This window comes from Nicotiana tabacum, chromosome 15, assembly GCF_000715075.1.
Source record: "Nicotiana tabacum cultivar K326 chromosome 15, ASM71507v2, whole genome shotgun sequence".
Taxonomy (NCBI): domain Eukaryota; kingdom Viridiplantae; phylum Streptophyta; class Magnoliopsida; order Solanales; family Solanaceae; genus Nicotiana; species Nicotiana tabacum.
Genome location: NC_134094.1, coordinates 131,347,450 through 131,364,758, shown reverse-complemented (window position 1 = coordinate 131,364,758; position 17,309 = coordinate 131,347,450). Strand labels below are relative to the sequence as shown.

Sequence of the window (17,309 nt, the reverse complement as noted above, 5' to 3'; positions counted from 1 at the left end):
AATGCACTTATTCCCCACATCACATACTATATTCTTAACAGTTATCGCTAGACAAAAGACCCAGGGCAAATAGCTTTTCTGAGAAAAAGGGCAAGGAAATGGAGGTTTATATCGACATAATGAGAGGAGTTCAAACTATTATTGCAGCAAATTCAGTCTCCCCTTTAGGATTATATCGATAAACTATTTTGTCTCTAACTGCAGAGCAAAGAAACTAATTACCCACTGCCTAACTGAAAAAACAAAACTGCAGAAAACGATACAAATAGCTACTCGAAGAGTATGTACTGTGGATGAAAAGTAATTCAATCGGCAAATAACAAGATGTTTCAAATGAAAAGCAGTTTAGGGGACAATAAATGAGATGATCAAACAGCAATTTGCAGAACAATAGGGAAAATTTTGACTACTAAATCTGTTACATTATAACTTCTCTTCTTTTGTATGATTACTGTGAAGTTGTACATACTAATCAAGAACAGCTGCAGTGGAAACTAAAGGTGAAAGAGAGAACATTGTCATGAACGGAAATATACATATAAAACACAGCCAAGAATTTCCTGAATAAAGTTTGAATTTTTATGAACAGCTTATACAAATAGCATGGAAAGAATACATCAACGGCTTGTGCTTGTAGATTTAATATTTCTTCTCCCATCTATCAGTGTCTGTAGATTTAATGTTTAATTCTCTCATCTATCAAGCATCTTCCAATAGTGAGTCTGCAACTTTTGTTGATTCACTATCGTAGTTCCATAGGTCTTTAAGTTCGCCCCTCATCAATCCCAGCACCACATAAGTTCCTAAAGATTAAAGGTTAAAAAACACACACAAAAAAAAGATATATAAAGACCAAACACAAATTTTGGTTCAAGAGGCCGTAAAACTGACATACCTAGCGTGCAGGGCACGAGATATAGAAGAGCAGGTTGACCATGTCCATTCATTAGATACAAACCTAAGTATGTGAATAAAAGACCTGCAAGAATTCCAAGTTGATTTGGAATAGGATACAGAATGAGTAGGGGAGGAAATTTAAAACAAGTGCTAAAAGGAAAAGAATAACAGGTTTCAGGATCTCTACTTGTCAACAATGATTTTGATTTCGTTAAAACGTGCTTTAAGACATATTTATATTTCACACTTTTTATTCAGTTGCGTGTTACCAAAGTGTTAATGATTTCAAGCAACTGAATAACATCATTTACAAAAGGGATGGAGAACAAAATTAGCAAAGTAGCTAAAAACAGACAGAAATAATACTTCAAAGTACCCACCAATTCCATAACCAACTATCATCCAGAGGTAGTATCCATTTAGTATACCCTTCCTTCTAGCTTTGTCAAATCTGCAAAAAAGATAGCAAAGAGGATTAACAGGAGGTTCGATTGCCTTTTCTAGAAAGAAAGTGATTTATCAGATGAAAGGATATTAAATGACGTTAATTCTGTAAAAGGAAAAAGGTAGTCGACTCATTAAAGTGAGCAACCCTAGCATTGAAAACATCTTTCAGCTCTAGATCCAATACATTTTCCCAATATTAATTTCAATTTTAATCACTGTCATAGGAACCATTTTCTCTCTTCAATAAGATACTTAGAGAGATATTTTCATAACTAATAAGAAGAATTTATATGAGAACACAGATCGGCAATTATCAAAAGACGCGTGACTACAGTTCATTTTTATTCAACCTATCTATAAACATATAACATCTGAATATCCTCGAAGAGCAAAGGTAGAAAACAACTACACAGAGGAATATTCTTCTTGTTTCACCTAGACAATGTGCTTAGTTCTTTTTCATTTTTGGGAGAGGGTAAAAACTTTTGTTTGCAAGATGGATGAAGGACAAAGGGATACCTAAAAGCAAAACAAACCAGCAAACCAGGAAAGAGAATGTCCCCAAAGCCAATCATATCATAGCCACCGTAAGGATCTGATACCCGAGGAACTCTCAGAAGCATTGGGATGGATTCTCCTCCAGCATTGTCACCACGGGCAACCTATGAGAGGAGAAGAACTCAAGAAGATGTCAGTGAGAAAATATGATGTTAGCTTCTAAGAGTTAAATCATCTTAGTGAAGGACAAAAGTTCGTGTATTATTCCAGCTTATTGAAGTAACCACTAAACAATTGAACCAAAATTCTACTGCCGTATAGCGAAAAACACAAAGCAATTTTTGAACCACTAAAACATAAAATTACACGATGACTAAGTTCTTTCTTCCCGGTTAACGCTGGAATGACGCACAACGATCTTTTCTCACTAATGCTCTGATACCATGTGAGAAGGCACGGGAGAAAATATGTTATTGATATTGGATGATAAATACAATACAAGAGGTCCCTATTTATAGCTATACACTACAAGGAGATATTACTCCTCTTCCAATGTGGGACAAGACTACACTATACATATCTGTAAACTAACACTCCCCCTCAAGCCGGTGCATACACATCATATGTACCGAGCTTGTTACACATGTAACTAATACGAGAACCAATAAGAGACTTAGTGAAAATATCTGCTAGTTGATCATTCGACTTTACAAACTTTGTAACAATATCTCCTGAAAGTATTTTTTCTCTGACAAAGTGACAGTCGATCTCAATGTGTTTAGTCCTCTCATGGAACACCGGATTTGACGCAATATGAAGAGCAGTTTGGTTATCACACACTAGTTCCATCTTGCTGATTTCTCCGAACTTTAACTCCTTGAGCAACTGTTTGACCCAAACTAACTCACACGTCGCCATAGCCATGGCCCGATATTCGGTTTCGGCGCTAGATCGAGCAACTACATTCTGTTTCTTACTCTTCCACGAGACCAAATTACCTCCTACTAGAACACAATATCCAGACGTAAAACGTATATCAAAAGGTGATCCTGCCCAATCAACATATGTGTACCCAACAATCTGCTCGTGGCCTCGATCCTCGAATAGTAATCCTTTGCCTGGAGCTGACTTTATACACTGAAGAATGCGAACAACTGCATCCTAGTGACTATCACAGGTAGAATCCATAAACTGACTTACAACACTTACCAGAAAATAAATGTCAGGTCTAGTCACTGTGAGGTAATTCAATTTGCCAACCAACCTCCTATATCTCGTAGGGTCTCTAAGAGGCTCCCCCTGTCCAGGTAGAAGCTTAGCATTCGGATCCATAGGAGAGTCAATAGGTCTGCAACGCATCATTCCAGTCTCCTCAAGAATGTCTAAGGCATACTTCCGCTGTGAAATAACAATACCTGAGCTAGACTGAGCGACCTCAATACCTAGAAAATACTTCAATCTGCCCAGATCCTTAGTCTGGAAGTGCTGAAAGAGATGTTGCTTCAGATTAGTAATACCATCCTGATCATTACCAGTAATAACAATATCATCAACATAAACCACTAGATAAATACACAGATTAGGAGCAGAATGCCGATAAAACACAGAGTGATCAGCCTCACTACGGGTCATGCCGAACTCCTGAATAATTGTGATGAACTTACCAAACCAAGCTCGAGGGGACTGTTTCAAACCATATAGTGACTTGCGCAATCTACACACACAACCATTAAACTCCCCCTGAGCAACAAAACCAGGTGGTTGCTCCATATAAACTTCTTCCTCAAGATCACCGTGGAGAAAAGCATTCTTAATGTCTAACTGATAAAGAGGCCAATGACGTACAGCAGCCATGGACAAAAAGAGACGAACAGATGCTACTTTAGCCACGGGAGAGAAAGTATCACTATAATCAAGCCCAAAAATCTGAGTATATCCTTTTGCAACAAGACGAGCCTTAAGCCGATCAACCTGGCCATCCGGGCCGACTTTGACTGCATAAACCCAACGACAACCAACAGTAGACTTACCTGCAGGAAGAGGAACAAGCTCCCAAGTGTCACTCGGCATGTAAAGCAGACATCTCGTCAATCATAGCATGTCGCCATCCTGGATGAGATAGTGCCTCACCTGTAGACTTAGGGATAGAAACAGTGGACAAAGAAGATATAAAAGCATAATGAGGTGACGACAGACGATGATAACTTAAACCGACATAGTGGGGATTAGGATTAAGTGTGGATCGTACACCTTTGCGGAGTGCAATTGGTTGACTAAGAGGAGACAAGTCCGCAGTAGGTGCAGAATCTGATGCGGGGCGTGAATCACCTGGGCCTGATGCTGGATGTGGACGATGATGATAAGTCGAGTGGTGGAGCTACAGAAGGTTGAACTGGATTATGTGGAGGAACTGGAGCTATAGGTGGTGGAGCTACAACCGGAGCTGTAGGTGGTGGAACTGGAGCTATAGGTGGTGGAGCTACAACTGGAGCTGTAAGTGGTGGAGCTGGAGTGACAGAATCTCCAAAAGATGAAACTGGTAGTACCTCAGAAATATCTAAGTGAAGACCTGAACCTGTGAAGTATGATTGGGTTTCAAAGAAGGTAACATCAGCGGACATAAGGTACCGCTGGAGGTCAGGAGAGTAGCATCGATATCCCTTTTGTGTTCTCGAGAAACCCAGAAATACGCACTTAAGAGCACGAGGAGCTAACTTATCTGTTCCTGGAGTAAGGTTATGGACAAAATAAGTGCTTCCAAAAATACGGGGTGGAAGAGAGAACAAAGGTAAGTGGGGAAACATGACAGAGAATGGAACTTGGTTCTGGATAGCTGAAGATGGCATACGATTAATAAGATAGCAAGATGTAAGAACTGCATCCCCCAAAAACGCAACGGAGCATGAGATTGTATGAGTAGGGTACGAGCAGTTTCAATAAGATGTCTATTCTTTCTTTCAGCTACCCCATTTTGTTGAGATGTGTACGGACAAGATGTTTGATGAATAATCCCATGAGATTTCATAAACTGCTGAAATGGGGAAGACAAATACTCTCGGGCATTATCACTACGAAATGTGCGAATAGAAACCCCAAATTGATTTTGAATTTAAGCGTGGAAGGTCTGGAAAATAGAAAACAGCTCAGATCGATTTTTTATCAAAAATATCCAAGTGCACCTGGAATAATCATCAATGAAACTGACAAAGTAGCGGAATCCCAAGGTGGAACTGACCCGACTAGGACCCCAAACATCTGAATGGACTAAAGTAAAAGGTGACTCTGCTCGATTATCAAGACGCCGAGGGAAATGGGAGCGGGTATGCTTACCGAGCTGACATGACTCACACTCTAGAGCTGACAAGTGAGATAAACCAGATACCATTTTCTGAAGTTTTGACAAACTAGGATGTCCCAACCGTTTATGTAATAAATCTGGTGAATCAGTAACAAAACAAGTTGTAGAAGGAAGACAAGATGTGAGTCCATGTGATTTAGCAAGGATAAGGTAATAAAGGCCGTTTGATTCACGCCCAGTACCAATGATCCGCCCCGTACTGCGTTCCTATATAAAAACATGGTCATCAAGAAATAAAACAGCGCATTTAAGTGATTTGGCTAAGCGACTAACAACTATGAGATTAAAAGGACTATTGGGAACATAAAGGACTGAATCTAAAGGTAAGGAAGAAAGTGAGCTTGCTTGACCTATTGCAGTTGCCATGGTTTGAGACCCATTGGCCATTGTGACTTTTGGAAGAGATTGAGAATACGAAATAGTAGTGAAAAGAGATTTGTTACCAGAAATATGATCTGATGCACCTGATTCAATGACCCAAGACTCAGAGGATGAAGATTGGGAGAAACAAGTCACGCTATTACCTTTTTGAACAACAGAAGCTATCTCAGAAGATGTCTGCTTACATGCTTTATACTGAAGAAACTCAATATACTCTGCTAAAGAAACCATCTGACTATTCAAAGCATCGGTTCTCAGTCGCTACAATTTGTAGTAGTAGGGTTAACTTGAAATATTGGAAATAAGTAACTCCTGTGAGAAAACTGAAGAAATAGTTTGAAAAACACTGTTTACAGCAGGAAAACAGAACACTGTTCTGTGCCGGAAATACTGTAGCTCACCGGAAAATTCCAAAGTTGTCGGAATTTGTCGAAACCAGGATGGATAGACTCGGAATTCCTTTGCGAGCGAGCTGTCCTGAAGAAATGTTTTCAAAAAAAACGTCCGGAAAGGTCACTGTTCACGTCGGAAAAATATAAAAGTGGTCGGAATTTGATTTGAATTAGATGGGTAAGCTCGGAATTTTGAGGAGAGCACACTGTCCTGAAGAAGCTTCGCGAAAAAAAGGGCCGGAACCCTCGCCGAAAAAGTTGTTGCTGGCGCGTGAAGGAGCGTGGCGGCTTTTCTGCTGGATAAAATTTCAGGGGTTGGTCGTCGGAGGGTGATCTACCTCGTGGTGGTGTTGGCTTTAGCACAACACCGACAGAAAGTGACTTTCACTTAGACAAGCCTTAGGCCACCGGAAAAATTGCACGATGACTAAGTTGTTTCTTCGCGGTTAACGCTGGAATGACGCACAACGATCTTTTCTCACTAATGCTCTGATACCATGTGAGAAGGCATGGGAGAAAATATGTTATTGATATTGGATGATAAATACAATACAAGAGGTCCCTATTTATAGCTATACACTACAAGGAGATATTACTCTTCTTCCAATGTGGGACAAGACTACACTATACATATCTGTAAACTAACAAGTGAGATGTCCACAATCCATATCGATTAAAGAAAACTATCAATGAGTCTTCATTTTAATTATTGATTACTATGTTCTCGAGATCCCCGGGTCCTAGAATTCAAGAAATTTTGATGTATATCTTCTGTTCAAGTTTATTCCTTGCAGTTTCGGGTTACTCTTTCAGTAGTCCTTGAATCTTTTGATACTCATGTTATCTTCCTTTATAAAATTAAGTTCACTTAAACAGAACTATACTCGATTTTCTGTTTCTCGCCAGCCCTAGCAAGTTCTTCGTTCTTTTGTGACTAAAATACCTTATCAAAACAATCATTGTTACATATGAGCATGCTCATGTTCTAATATTTGAATTGAAGCTTATTTCCTTATATAATCTAATAGACAGCCAAAACGGTTAAACCCTATATAAATGACAAAACGATTGAATCATTACTACACAACTAAACATTCCAACATAGAGTGAAGACTTTCACAAAACAGACAGTGAACTCACTCAATCAACATGCAGAATTCGAGTTTCTTGCTAACAAAAAGGAGAAGATAAATGACACAATTCCAATGATTTTTCTGCCAGCACGAGGGCCTAGCCTTCAAAACCAGCCAAGTGGACTAAAGAATCTAATATATAAACTAGCCATGGTTCTGCTAGGTGATAAGTTGTACTCGTGCTATGTCATTGCATGTAAGTCTATCCTATGAGGCACAAATACTTGAGTACAGAATCAGCTGTATACAAATGAGTCTAAGACCAGTGTTCACTATAAGTCTTGTTTAACTGACATAGATTCTTTCCATATTCATTTAGGTTAAATATGCAATCAAACTTTTAGGAATTAAGTTCTACTCAAAACAAATATGATATATGATATAACACATCCTACACAAAGGTTAAAATTGGGAGCTCACCACAATACAGAAAGTCAGCATGGACGGTACAGAGAAATAGATGTAGCTAAAGAGAGAACTTACTGCAATCATTACACTGTCATGGAATATAGCAGGTGAAAGGAAAACCCAGAAGATGTCGTAGAGAAATGCACAACACAGAAGCACTGTAGCAACCTAAAGCAAAACAGTAATCATCAAATTAAATTAGAACAGTAATCATAGTGAAGCAAAATAAGCTATAAACTCCTCTCGTAGAAAAATATATGGAAGCTATCAACATACCTTTATATTAGGTAACTGAGCCAACTGCAGAACAGTTATCATCAAACAAATTCCCTGGCAAAGAAAAGTTCTTTAATTTTAACTGTGTTTGAGAGTGCAAATATTAGAAGAGTGAAAGTTCAAGTGACTATGATGCATATTTATCAGAGAATTAGATAACTGGCTTGAGTAGATTATTACCTGGTTCATAGTAACAGCATACAGATCAAAGTGCAAAAAATGTTTCCAGTTATGCAAGAAAATGCATGAAATTTCAAGAACGAATTTTACTAATAAGCTTACCAGAATATCCTGGCCAATCCAAGAGTATGACGCTTTCCTAGTTGCGGCCCAGAAGATGGCAAATGCCACGCAGACTATCAAGACCACAAGAGATAGAACAGAAACCTCCCCAAGAAGCGGCAAATTCAACGTCTTCCTTCCACAACCTTTACATTTGCTACTCACAAGATTGACAGAAACAAAGTAGAAGAGCTAATTAGAAATCTATTCCATACATTAATCTGACAGACAAACAATCACTCTTGGAAATATTATACCTTGATACTAGGGATATTATACAGCTATGCATTCCCTGAGAAGGAAACAATTAAGCACTAAAAGTCAATAAGCAGAGACAATGTCAACCAAACTGAAAGAAACCTAAGTTCTGTTCAACCAAGATGCATAAAAATGCAAAAAATGCTCAATATGTGTCCATAAGCTTCAATCTTCTAGAGCTGGAGAAGGGTAACCCTTCTAAAGAACATTGTCCAGCAGAACTATAGAGAAAATGCATTGAGCACAAAATTTCATTACCATAGAAAATGCATTGAGCAGAAAATTTCATTAAATCTTCGTATGAGCTCACATGGAAAAATAGATCACTTTTATCTTTGATTCAACCAGGCAAAAAGAATAAAAAATTAACAGTTGGTGCATTCCCTTGACTAAATTTGGTTTACAAAGCATAGCTTTATTACATTATAACTAGGCATGCTATGTACAGCATAACTAATAAGTTAATCAGCTGAAAGGACGCTATAATTAGTGGGTCATTTTGGGAACATAAATTGTGATTGAAGGTTTAGTATGGTTTGTGGGGATGGGTTCCATTTGTGGCTTATTAATCAGGTTCTGTTTGATTTGACTGTGTGGGTCAGTTTGTGTGCAGTTTCTGGTTTCGGGTTGTTTTGAAAGGCTTGTTTGTGGTTAATTTGTGGATGGCATCGTCTTTGCTTATCATCGTGCTCCCTTTTAGTACAAAATAGATGACCTATAATCTGTCAACTACTAGCACCATGAGAAGAGAAACGCAATGCTATGAAGTGAGATGGTTTTGCCTTAACCAAGTTCAAAACAAGTTAGCTTAACTTCGTGATCAAGTCAAAGTAGAGAATTATTTAAGTACCTCAACTCCACCAATAGAGAAAAGTATTATCAGCAGCCATACAAACCAAGCCGACATGAAAAAGTAAAGTAGCAGCAGAAAAGTAGACGCTGAGATGACAAATATTAAAGCACTCTTTGTAGTGATATTTAGAATTTCCTTGTCATCTTCCTCCCTGGCGCCTCCAGCATTTACCTAAAAATGAGAAAGGAAGAACATATAAACTAGTGTGACAGCCATTAATCATCAAAACTAATTGTGATTTGTCTGAATCTTTTACTCCAAGCAAAAAGAATGGGAAAGAAGGGACACATAGGATAAAAATAAGAAACATAAATCACCTCCAAACATAAAAAAGATGGAGCACCTGCTACACAGCAATAGACTGTAACAAGCTAGATACATTAAATTAAGACAAGTGACCAAGTATTCTGTACCATTGCCATCAGTTCATTGTTTAAGAATCGCACAGTATAACAAAATCAATCTCTAATACATGTTACGCCAGTGATAGTGTTTTTTATTGCCATGAACCTATCATCTGCATTCTTTCCTTTTCCTTCGACGAAGAAGAATTTTCAGCTTTCAGTCATGTCAGGGAAGCATAGCTAAAATGCCCCAAGCACCACTCTGCTCCTGATACCTCTCCACTTTAATGGACCATACTCACCCATAATGCAAGATATTCATCCTCTAGCTTAGGTAACATAAAGAATCCTAGCACTTTCTCATCGTAAAAAAATTGTTTGGTAACTTTTTCTCCCCATCTTCTCATGCTCTAATAATTCCCGGTGGTTCACCTAAGTCGCAATCAAATTTCCTACCAGTAGAATCCACATGCAAAACTACATGTCACAGGACTAGTAAATAAATGAGTGTCTTGTCTGAGCTACTAGCGTCCAACTTACCCTATCAGCAATCAGAATAAACTTTTAAACAAAGCAAAATAAGTAATCCCACTGTATCTTCCTGCTTCAAAAGCTCAGAACTACATTAAGTCAAAAGAAAACACAAGGGCTAAATTTGTTGATAATTTTTTTGGATTTTGTTAGCTCCCTGATTCTAGCATAGACATTATTCTGGAGCTAACCTTTTTTGCTACCATTGTATTTTCTATTTTGCATCTTCTGGATGCCTTTTATTAATGATAATTACTTACTTCATCAAAAGAACACAAGGGCTAAAAGAGGGTACAATCTCGTAATAATACAAATGAAACAAAGCAACACATGCTTAACCATTCCAAAAGATCCTCTGAAACGATTTTTTATAAAGAAGATCCTCTGAAATTATTTCCAACAGACCTCACTATTACCTTCTTTGTGCATTGAAATGATATTATGCGATGAAAGACACTCAAATATCACTAAACATGAATGTTTACAGGATGACAATGTCCATACAACAATCTTGACTGCATAAACTTATCTTTGGGAGATACCAGAAATAATTTAAAAAGGGTTCTTAATAGACTACTATTTTTATGGCATTTAGCCATAATATCTACTGCTTTCTTTTGAGTTTCAATTTAGTTTAGTGTGTTAATATTTGGTTGAAGAACCACTTAGTGATGGGAATATTATATTTGCAGATGATATCTCCCAAAAGCCCAATACTCTAGCCTCCTGCTCTATCTTCTGGGATGCTAGAGAGAGTAGTTGCAGTAGAAGGAAACGACTTACTTCCTCGATCTCAATTTATGAGAAACTCTTTCCATCCTAGTGCCAACATCAATGAAATTCTTTTGACTGATAAAAGAATATATTATGTATTGACTACGAGTGACTTTAGATATATGTGTGTCCCTTCCTGGATATTTTGGTGATGCGGGTAGATAAACTTTTGAAAGACTGCAGCTATTCCTAAGTGTATAACTCCAAAATCCAACACAATGCAGCAGCCTAAAAACTAGGATATCAACTTCAAGATACAGTATGAAAAGTTGATTAAACAAGCAGAGCATTGCTAATTAATTTTGTAAGAACATAAGGGGCTGTATAAATTAAATGTAAAAGATATATCAGGATGCTTATTTTTGTAACCTCCGGTGCCTGTTCATAGCCATTGCTTTCCTTAGATGTAGTAAGCTCGGACCAAAAAGATGCACAAAAAATTGTGCCAACAGCCATCAGCCATATGAACATTGCTGAGTAGTCCACAATGGGGCGATCTGGCGAATACAACAGAATCTCCACTGCATTAAGAGAAAGTATGCCCGTCATGTTGTAATTCTTCCACGATCCAAGAACAGAGGAACAACAAGAGATAACAAGAATTAAAACAAGCATGATGACAAATGCACAATGGACAGAGTAGCAAGAGAAGCCGCTACTATATAGTTTAAATGCACATGCTCAATAGTGAGCATGAATATTCTATCCTCAGTCACGGTGTTTAAGAACAAGTCATCCCATCGTCAAAGCCAGTTGTATACCATTACTTACCATATGAAGGATGTCTTTTCACTCCCAGTCTCCCATGACTAATATGCAGATATTCTTAATCCATCATAGGACTAGTTCAAGACTAACCCAGCCCACTCTAATCAATGACCCTCCAATAACTTATTTCTCCGGTGAAAGCCACCTCAGGCATCTTTGTAATCTTTACAAGAAATCTTACAATACTCAGTATTTTTTTTATTTTTTTTGAAATGGTAATTAATACTCAAATATTTCCAACAGAGCTTTAGAGGTTGCTCAGGAGCTCCTGCTTTGGCACTCATGTGGATTGTCTGTTCAAAGTGAACGTAACCATGGGCTTTACCGGAAATCGAGAAGCCTTTCTCACAGGTCCAAGAAACATTCTTGGTCTTGAATCTTTTTGAATAACACACCCTGTATAGATGATGAGATGCTTTTATGAAAAAAGTCAACCTTTTGTGTAGACTTTCTACTGCAGTATACCTCTTCCAATGAAACACTTACTGAAAAAACCATATTACTCAAATCCTTCAATCCATTGTGCCGAAAACCTAAACTTCTCAAATTTCCATATCTCCTTTCTCACTTCAACTTTTACAAACTACCCTAATTGTCCTGGAGCCCAAACCAGATCCTTGTGTCATGAGCACCATCTGATCTCCTAGATCTTCCGCAGCAGCAAAAAACCAACTTTGAAAACCTCTAAAACTCCGTTTATTCTCAGTTTACATTTGTGGTATACTCCTAAAGCCCTTTCCATGACCTGAAACCTTAACCAATCAACCAGTACTAGCCTTTTAACTCTCAGAACTTCCTGAACCACATCATCTGATGACTGAGCATTAAAAATGAGGATGAAGTGAGATGAAAAGCAGAGATCTCTAGAACACTCTGAATCAATCATTCAAACTGAACATCTTATACCGCTTAAGTCTAACTTGTAGCTCAACTCTTCTATATAGTTTAGGTGTTTAAACGGCACTTTCAAGTGAAATAGCATCCAAAATCTATTTATCAGCCATCCTTATGAGATGAGACTCATATAGTCTCAAATCATTTGGGGCAGCTTGATGTTACTCAATTGGTCTTTCTAACAGGTAAATGGCACTCAGTTAGTAAACACAAGTACAAGGAGAAACAAGAAGAATCAGAATTCTAATTTAAAAAGGAAACTAAATCAAAACCCAACCCAAAAAAATTAGACCCCCCCCCCCCCCCCCCAAAAAACCCCAAGCTTGTTAGAAAGAAATAGCACCAAAATAATAATGGCATGCACAACAAACATACTAATTTCGCACTTCATATATGTTGAAGGCACACATGTAAAAAAGATAAAAAAAAAGACCATATCATATCTTTCCTGAAAAGGGGTCCTAGGTTTGATAAAAATATGGATCATATCACATCCTGAAAAAAGGACATGTGTTGAACAGATTTTTGCAAGACATATGCTATACAGTGATACAAGAATCGCACTACACATTACGACAATTGAAAGTGGTGAAAAACAATGCATGTACTATAAAAAAGTATAAATTGTATCCTAAGATACCAGATACCTTGAAAACCAGAACTAGAATCAACAGAAAGTTTAACCCTTGACAGAAAATGGAGCTAATATACATGAAGCCAAGACTGTACCTTTCTTTCCAGCAGAGATATATTTTTCAATGACATCTCCTCCGGCTTTTGAAATGGTCACAACAGGAATTGTTATGTTTGATACCGTAGAATTGTCCGGACAAGTAATCTCCAAAAGATCTAAAGGATAGCAGGAAAAAGTAGTGTCATTTCTGGAAGAGACGGGGGAGACAAAATCACCAAAAAAGTAAAAACGAAAAGAAAATAAAAACTGAAATGGCAATAAGTCATGGATGACAACCTTCTTGATCATTTATCATCAAAATCCCTGCAGCACCTCCTGCTTGTGCAACCGTAGCCTTCGTTAGAAAATCACATTGACCGCGAAGAGCTAGTGCAATAGACCCTGATAACTAGACCAAAGTAAACAAAAATCTCTGCTTTATGCAATGTATAACAAAAGTTGACCTTCTTCATATGTCAGAGAAAGAATTGCAACCAAAAATTATAGATTACGAGTTGAAAAGCCTCTGCGATTTTGGCTATTTACCTAAGAATAAAGACATTGTCAGGAATCTGGAATAAATACCTTAGAAGAGGAACTAGAACAGCCATTCAAGGGTTTTGCATAAGTAGCAGGCAATCTGGGGGTATTTTTAGTATTAGTGGGTAAAAGAGACCCAAATGCCGCACTTAAGCCACCTATTTGTTCATGCTCAGCACCATCAATCCACAACTTCACCAGAACCTGTACAAAAAGAAAGAAATAACTTGGTATGAAGAAGTAACTCAGTATGTGTCCAGAGGTACATAACAGAATTAAATCAAAGAATACTTTGTCACAACAAAAAAATGGATTGACTCAATCTTCTTGTAGTCATTAAAATTTACATCTTTTGAAAGATGACATGACATCAGATGGTTAGAACCCAACTTCCTAATTCCTAAGCACCCCTCACCCTCCTAAATCACCAAGAAACAGATACAGAAATAACCGATCAAATAATCGATCAACTACATCTCAATCTAAAACTAGTTAAGCTACCTTTTGTCGAATTCAAAGATGTAACACAATAATGACACCTATTTTCACATGCATACAACTCGGTGATTAGATCTTTATTTTTCTCATTGGATTGGATGCACATAGAACTTCTCTGTACTGCTCTTTTGTTTTTTCTTTGATGAAGTAAAGATACATTTATTAATACTGGCGTCCAGAAGAGCATAATTTCAAAAGTGTAAATAGCTCCTATGCAGAACTCAGGGATCCAATGTAAGTCCAAAAACATATTTACATCAGATATATCTGTATGTTTACACCAACAAAAAGGGTTCAAGAGGCATTAGTACAGGGATAGCAGAGGTCTCTTCAAAGTATCTTGCATTCCTTTCTTTCCATGGTGTCCAAAATATAAAATTTGGTACTGCTTGCCATATCTTTTTCTTTCTTTCTCCACTTCTCTTAGGCACCGGCTTACAAAAGCCTCCTCAAGACTAGTTGGCATCACCTGTTGAACTCAAAACATGTTTAGGAACATGCTACAAATGTCCTTGGCCACCAGACAAAGCAAGAAAAAATGTCTGCTTTACATAGAAAGCATCTATTGAAAGGTTAAATCCTCTCTTCATCAAGTTGTCTTGTCTTTGCAAGCTTCATACATCATTATCCAGCTCTATAACAAATCACCTTGGTTAGAGCTTTAATTCTCCATATCCCTTTATATGGTCAAGATCCCAAGAGTGTATGTGTCTTTGTAAATTATCCTGTTCCAGTTTGTCTATTAGCCTTATCAAGCAACTGACTTTCCAATCCTGACAGTTCTTTCTTAATGAAGGCACCCACAGTATTATCTCTACAATCAGCAAAAGTTGCCACCGAAGTAGATCCTTTAGAAATATGCTCGGAAATGCATTCTTTAGTGTGTTCTTTCCGTACCACTTGTCAAATCAACAACAACAACAACATACCCAGTGTATTCCCACAAGTGGGATATAGGGAGGGTAGTATGTAGGCAGACCTTACCCCTACCTTGTGAAGGTACCACTTGTCTAATCAAAATCTTATTTTGTTCCATCTCCTAATTCAAAGTATATGTGTTCCTTGAAGTCTTCCCCATTTAGCTAATGTACCTCCAGGGGACTGCCTACTCCATAAGGTAAGGAGGTAAACTTTGTATCAATTATTTTGTATTCCATGCTTAGCATTAATTATCTTTCTCCAGTAGGCATCTTCCTCCCTGTAAGATCTCCATAACGATTTCACTAGTAGACTTTGCTAGTGCATAACTCATACTACTAAACTTTGTGAACCTTATGATACTCTCGCCGAACTAAAACCTCAGAATTAAATATTGATTAGAAGATAGCTCAAATTTGGCTACAAGTTTTGGTTATCAGGGTATCAGCAACCTTGTAAGATTATTTCACTACCATATAGAGTAATTTTAAGACAAAACAATAACAGCGACAACAACTCACTTTGTCCGCTATTTGTGATAAGGGGCTTAACAGCCCACCATTCAATCTTAATTTCTATTTGGAATTCCTGATCTTTGTCCCAAACTAGTCAGGGTTAGCTACATGAATACTCTATATAGTGATGGAGCTGAAGGGAGCCAAGGGGGTTGTTGAACCCCCTTTTAAGGAAAATTGTACTGAGAAAATAGGGTTAAAATATATTTTTTTTGGTTATATATGAACTGTCGAATCTCATTGACATAAGAAATATTCTAGTGTAGTTTTTTTATCGGTAAGAATGATTCTAGTGTAGTGGTAAAGGGGTTCAAAAATTGCCTTGAATCACAAGTTCAAATCCTGAGTGTGACACTCTAGTATTCTTTTATGTCCCCTTGTATGAATTTCTGGCTCCGCCACTCCTCTATATTCATACCGTTCTATTTGTACCCATTTCATTCCAACACCTAATAATTTGGTTTCAAATAAACTATGCCTTCTAAAACTCAAAAAATACGAGAAGAGAAACCTCTCTCCCAACTACGTTTCCACATAACTACCACCAGGCAGAGTCAAATTCTGGATTTAAATTTGATAAGTTCAACCTTCAGCTTATTATAGATCCTATTACATTTTTGAAACTATGAGCTCTAAATTTATATTTTTTTAAACTTTTAGTTATTTTTCACATATAAATTGATTAGATACTCTCTAACCGCCACTACCACCATTTTTTTTTTTCGCAAATAAACTATGAGTGGAAGGAATCTGAATAATAGGAAAGAATAAAACAAATTACCAATCGATAAGGATTGTTGCAGGAGGTTGACGCATTAGCAGGGGCGGCGCGTGAGATATCATCATCGGCTATAACGATCGATGATAGAAGAAGAATGCACAGTCCGATTAAACGCCATGAAAATGCCATAATAAAATTATTGATCCGCTTTCTACTCCAATAACCCTATCTCCGCATAGGGTTTTTGGGAGATTCAAAAGCAAATCTCTGTGTTTTTGCTCAGAAATTGAGAGAGAGAGAGAGAGAGAGAGAGAGAGAGGGGTTAAAAGTAGGTGATGCGGTCGTTATTGGGATTTCATTAGTTTACAGTTAAACGAATGAAAAATTATTAAAGTTTCTTCAATAAAGTTCCGTACAGAGGAAACCGCATATTTATAAGTCGCATTCGATCAAATTTATAAATTCAGAATGCTTTTACAAGTAGCATTCGGTGAATGAGATTTATAAGTCTCATTTATTAGATGCTATTTATAAGTTTCAATTCCAGCTTGCAGTAGCATTCGGTGAAGGCGTTGTGTAATCAGAATGCGATTTATAAGTCGCATCCGCTAATAGCTATTCATAAGTCTCATTCCAAATTTGCGTTTTATAAAACCCCATTGTAGCAATATTAGTCAGATTTTGAGAAATTTGACAAATGCGACTTATGAGTTCTAAATTAGCAAATCTATTTATAAGTTGCATTTGGCATATACTTACAATTTATAAGTATACATCACTTTTTGTCCGACTTGAATTATAAATCGTATTTCTGAACTAGATTTATTTTTCAAGCACGATTTCACTATAATTTGTAAGTCATATTTACTAAATCGGACTAGTAAATTACATTATAAGATGGTTTTTTATCTTTGTTAAATCGCATTCTACATATTCCTTAACGTACCTAG

At 37.3% G+C, this 17,309-nt stretch overlaps 1 protein-coding gene across 1 annotated transcript; it reads right to left on the bottom strand.

Moving 5' to 3' along the window:
- Positions 1-379: 379 nt before the first annotated feature.
- On the bottom strand, positions 380-16,763 carry LOC107787338 (signal peptide peptidase-like 3). The gene is made up of 14 exons (XM_075231300.1): positions 16,420-16,763; positions 13,753-13,911; positions 13,465-13,576; positions 13,224-13,343; positions 11,202-11,353; positions 9,181-9,354; positions 8,330-8,364; positions 8,073-8,229; positions 7,791-7,844; positions 7,590-7,682; positions 1,864-2,006; positions 1,278-1,348; positions 896-979; positions 380-803 (listed from the first exon to the last, which is right to left on the bottom strand). The coding sequence occupies exons 1-14, from the start codon at positions 16,546-16,548 to the stop codon at positions 700-702; spliced, it is 1,587 nt and encodes a 528-aa protein (XP_075087401.1). The 5' UTR covers positions 16,549-16,763; the 3' UTR covers positions 380-699.
- Between the last annotated feature and the right edge of the window lie 546 nt (positions 16,764-17,309).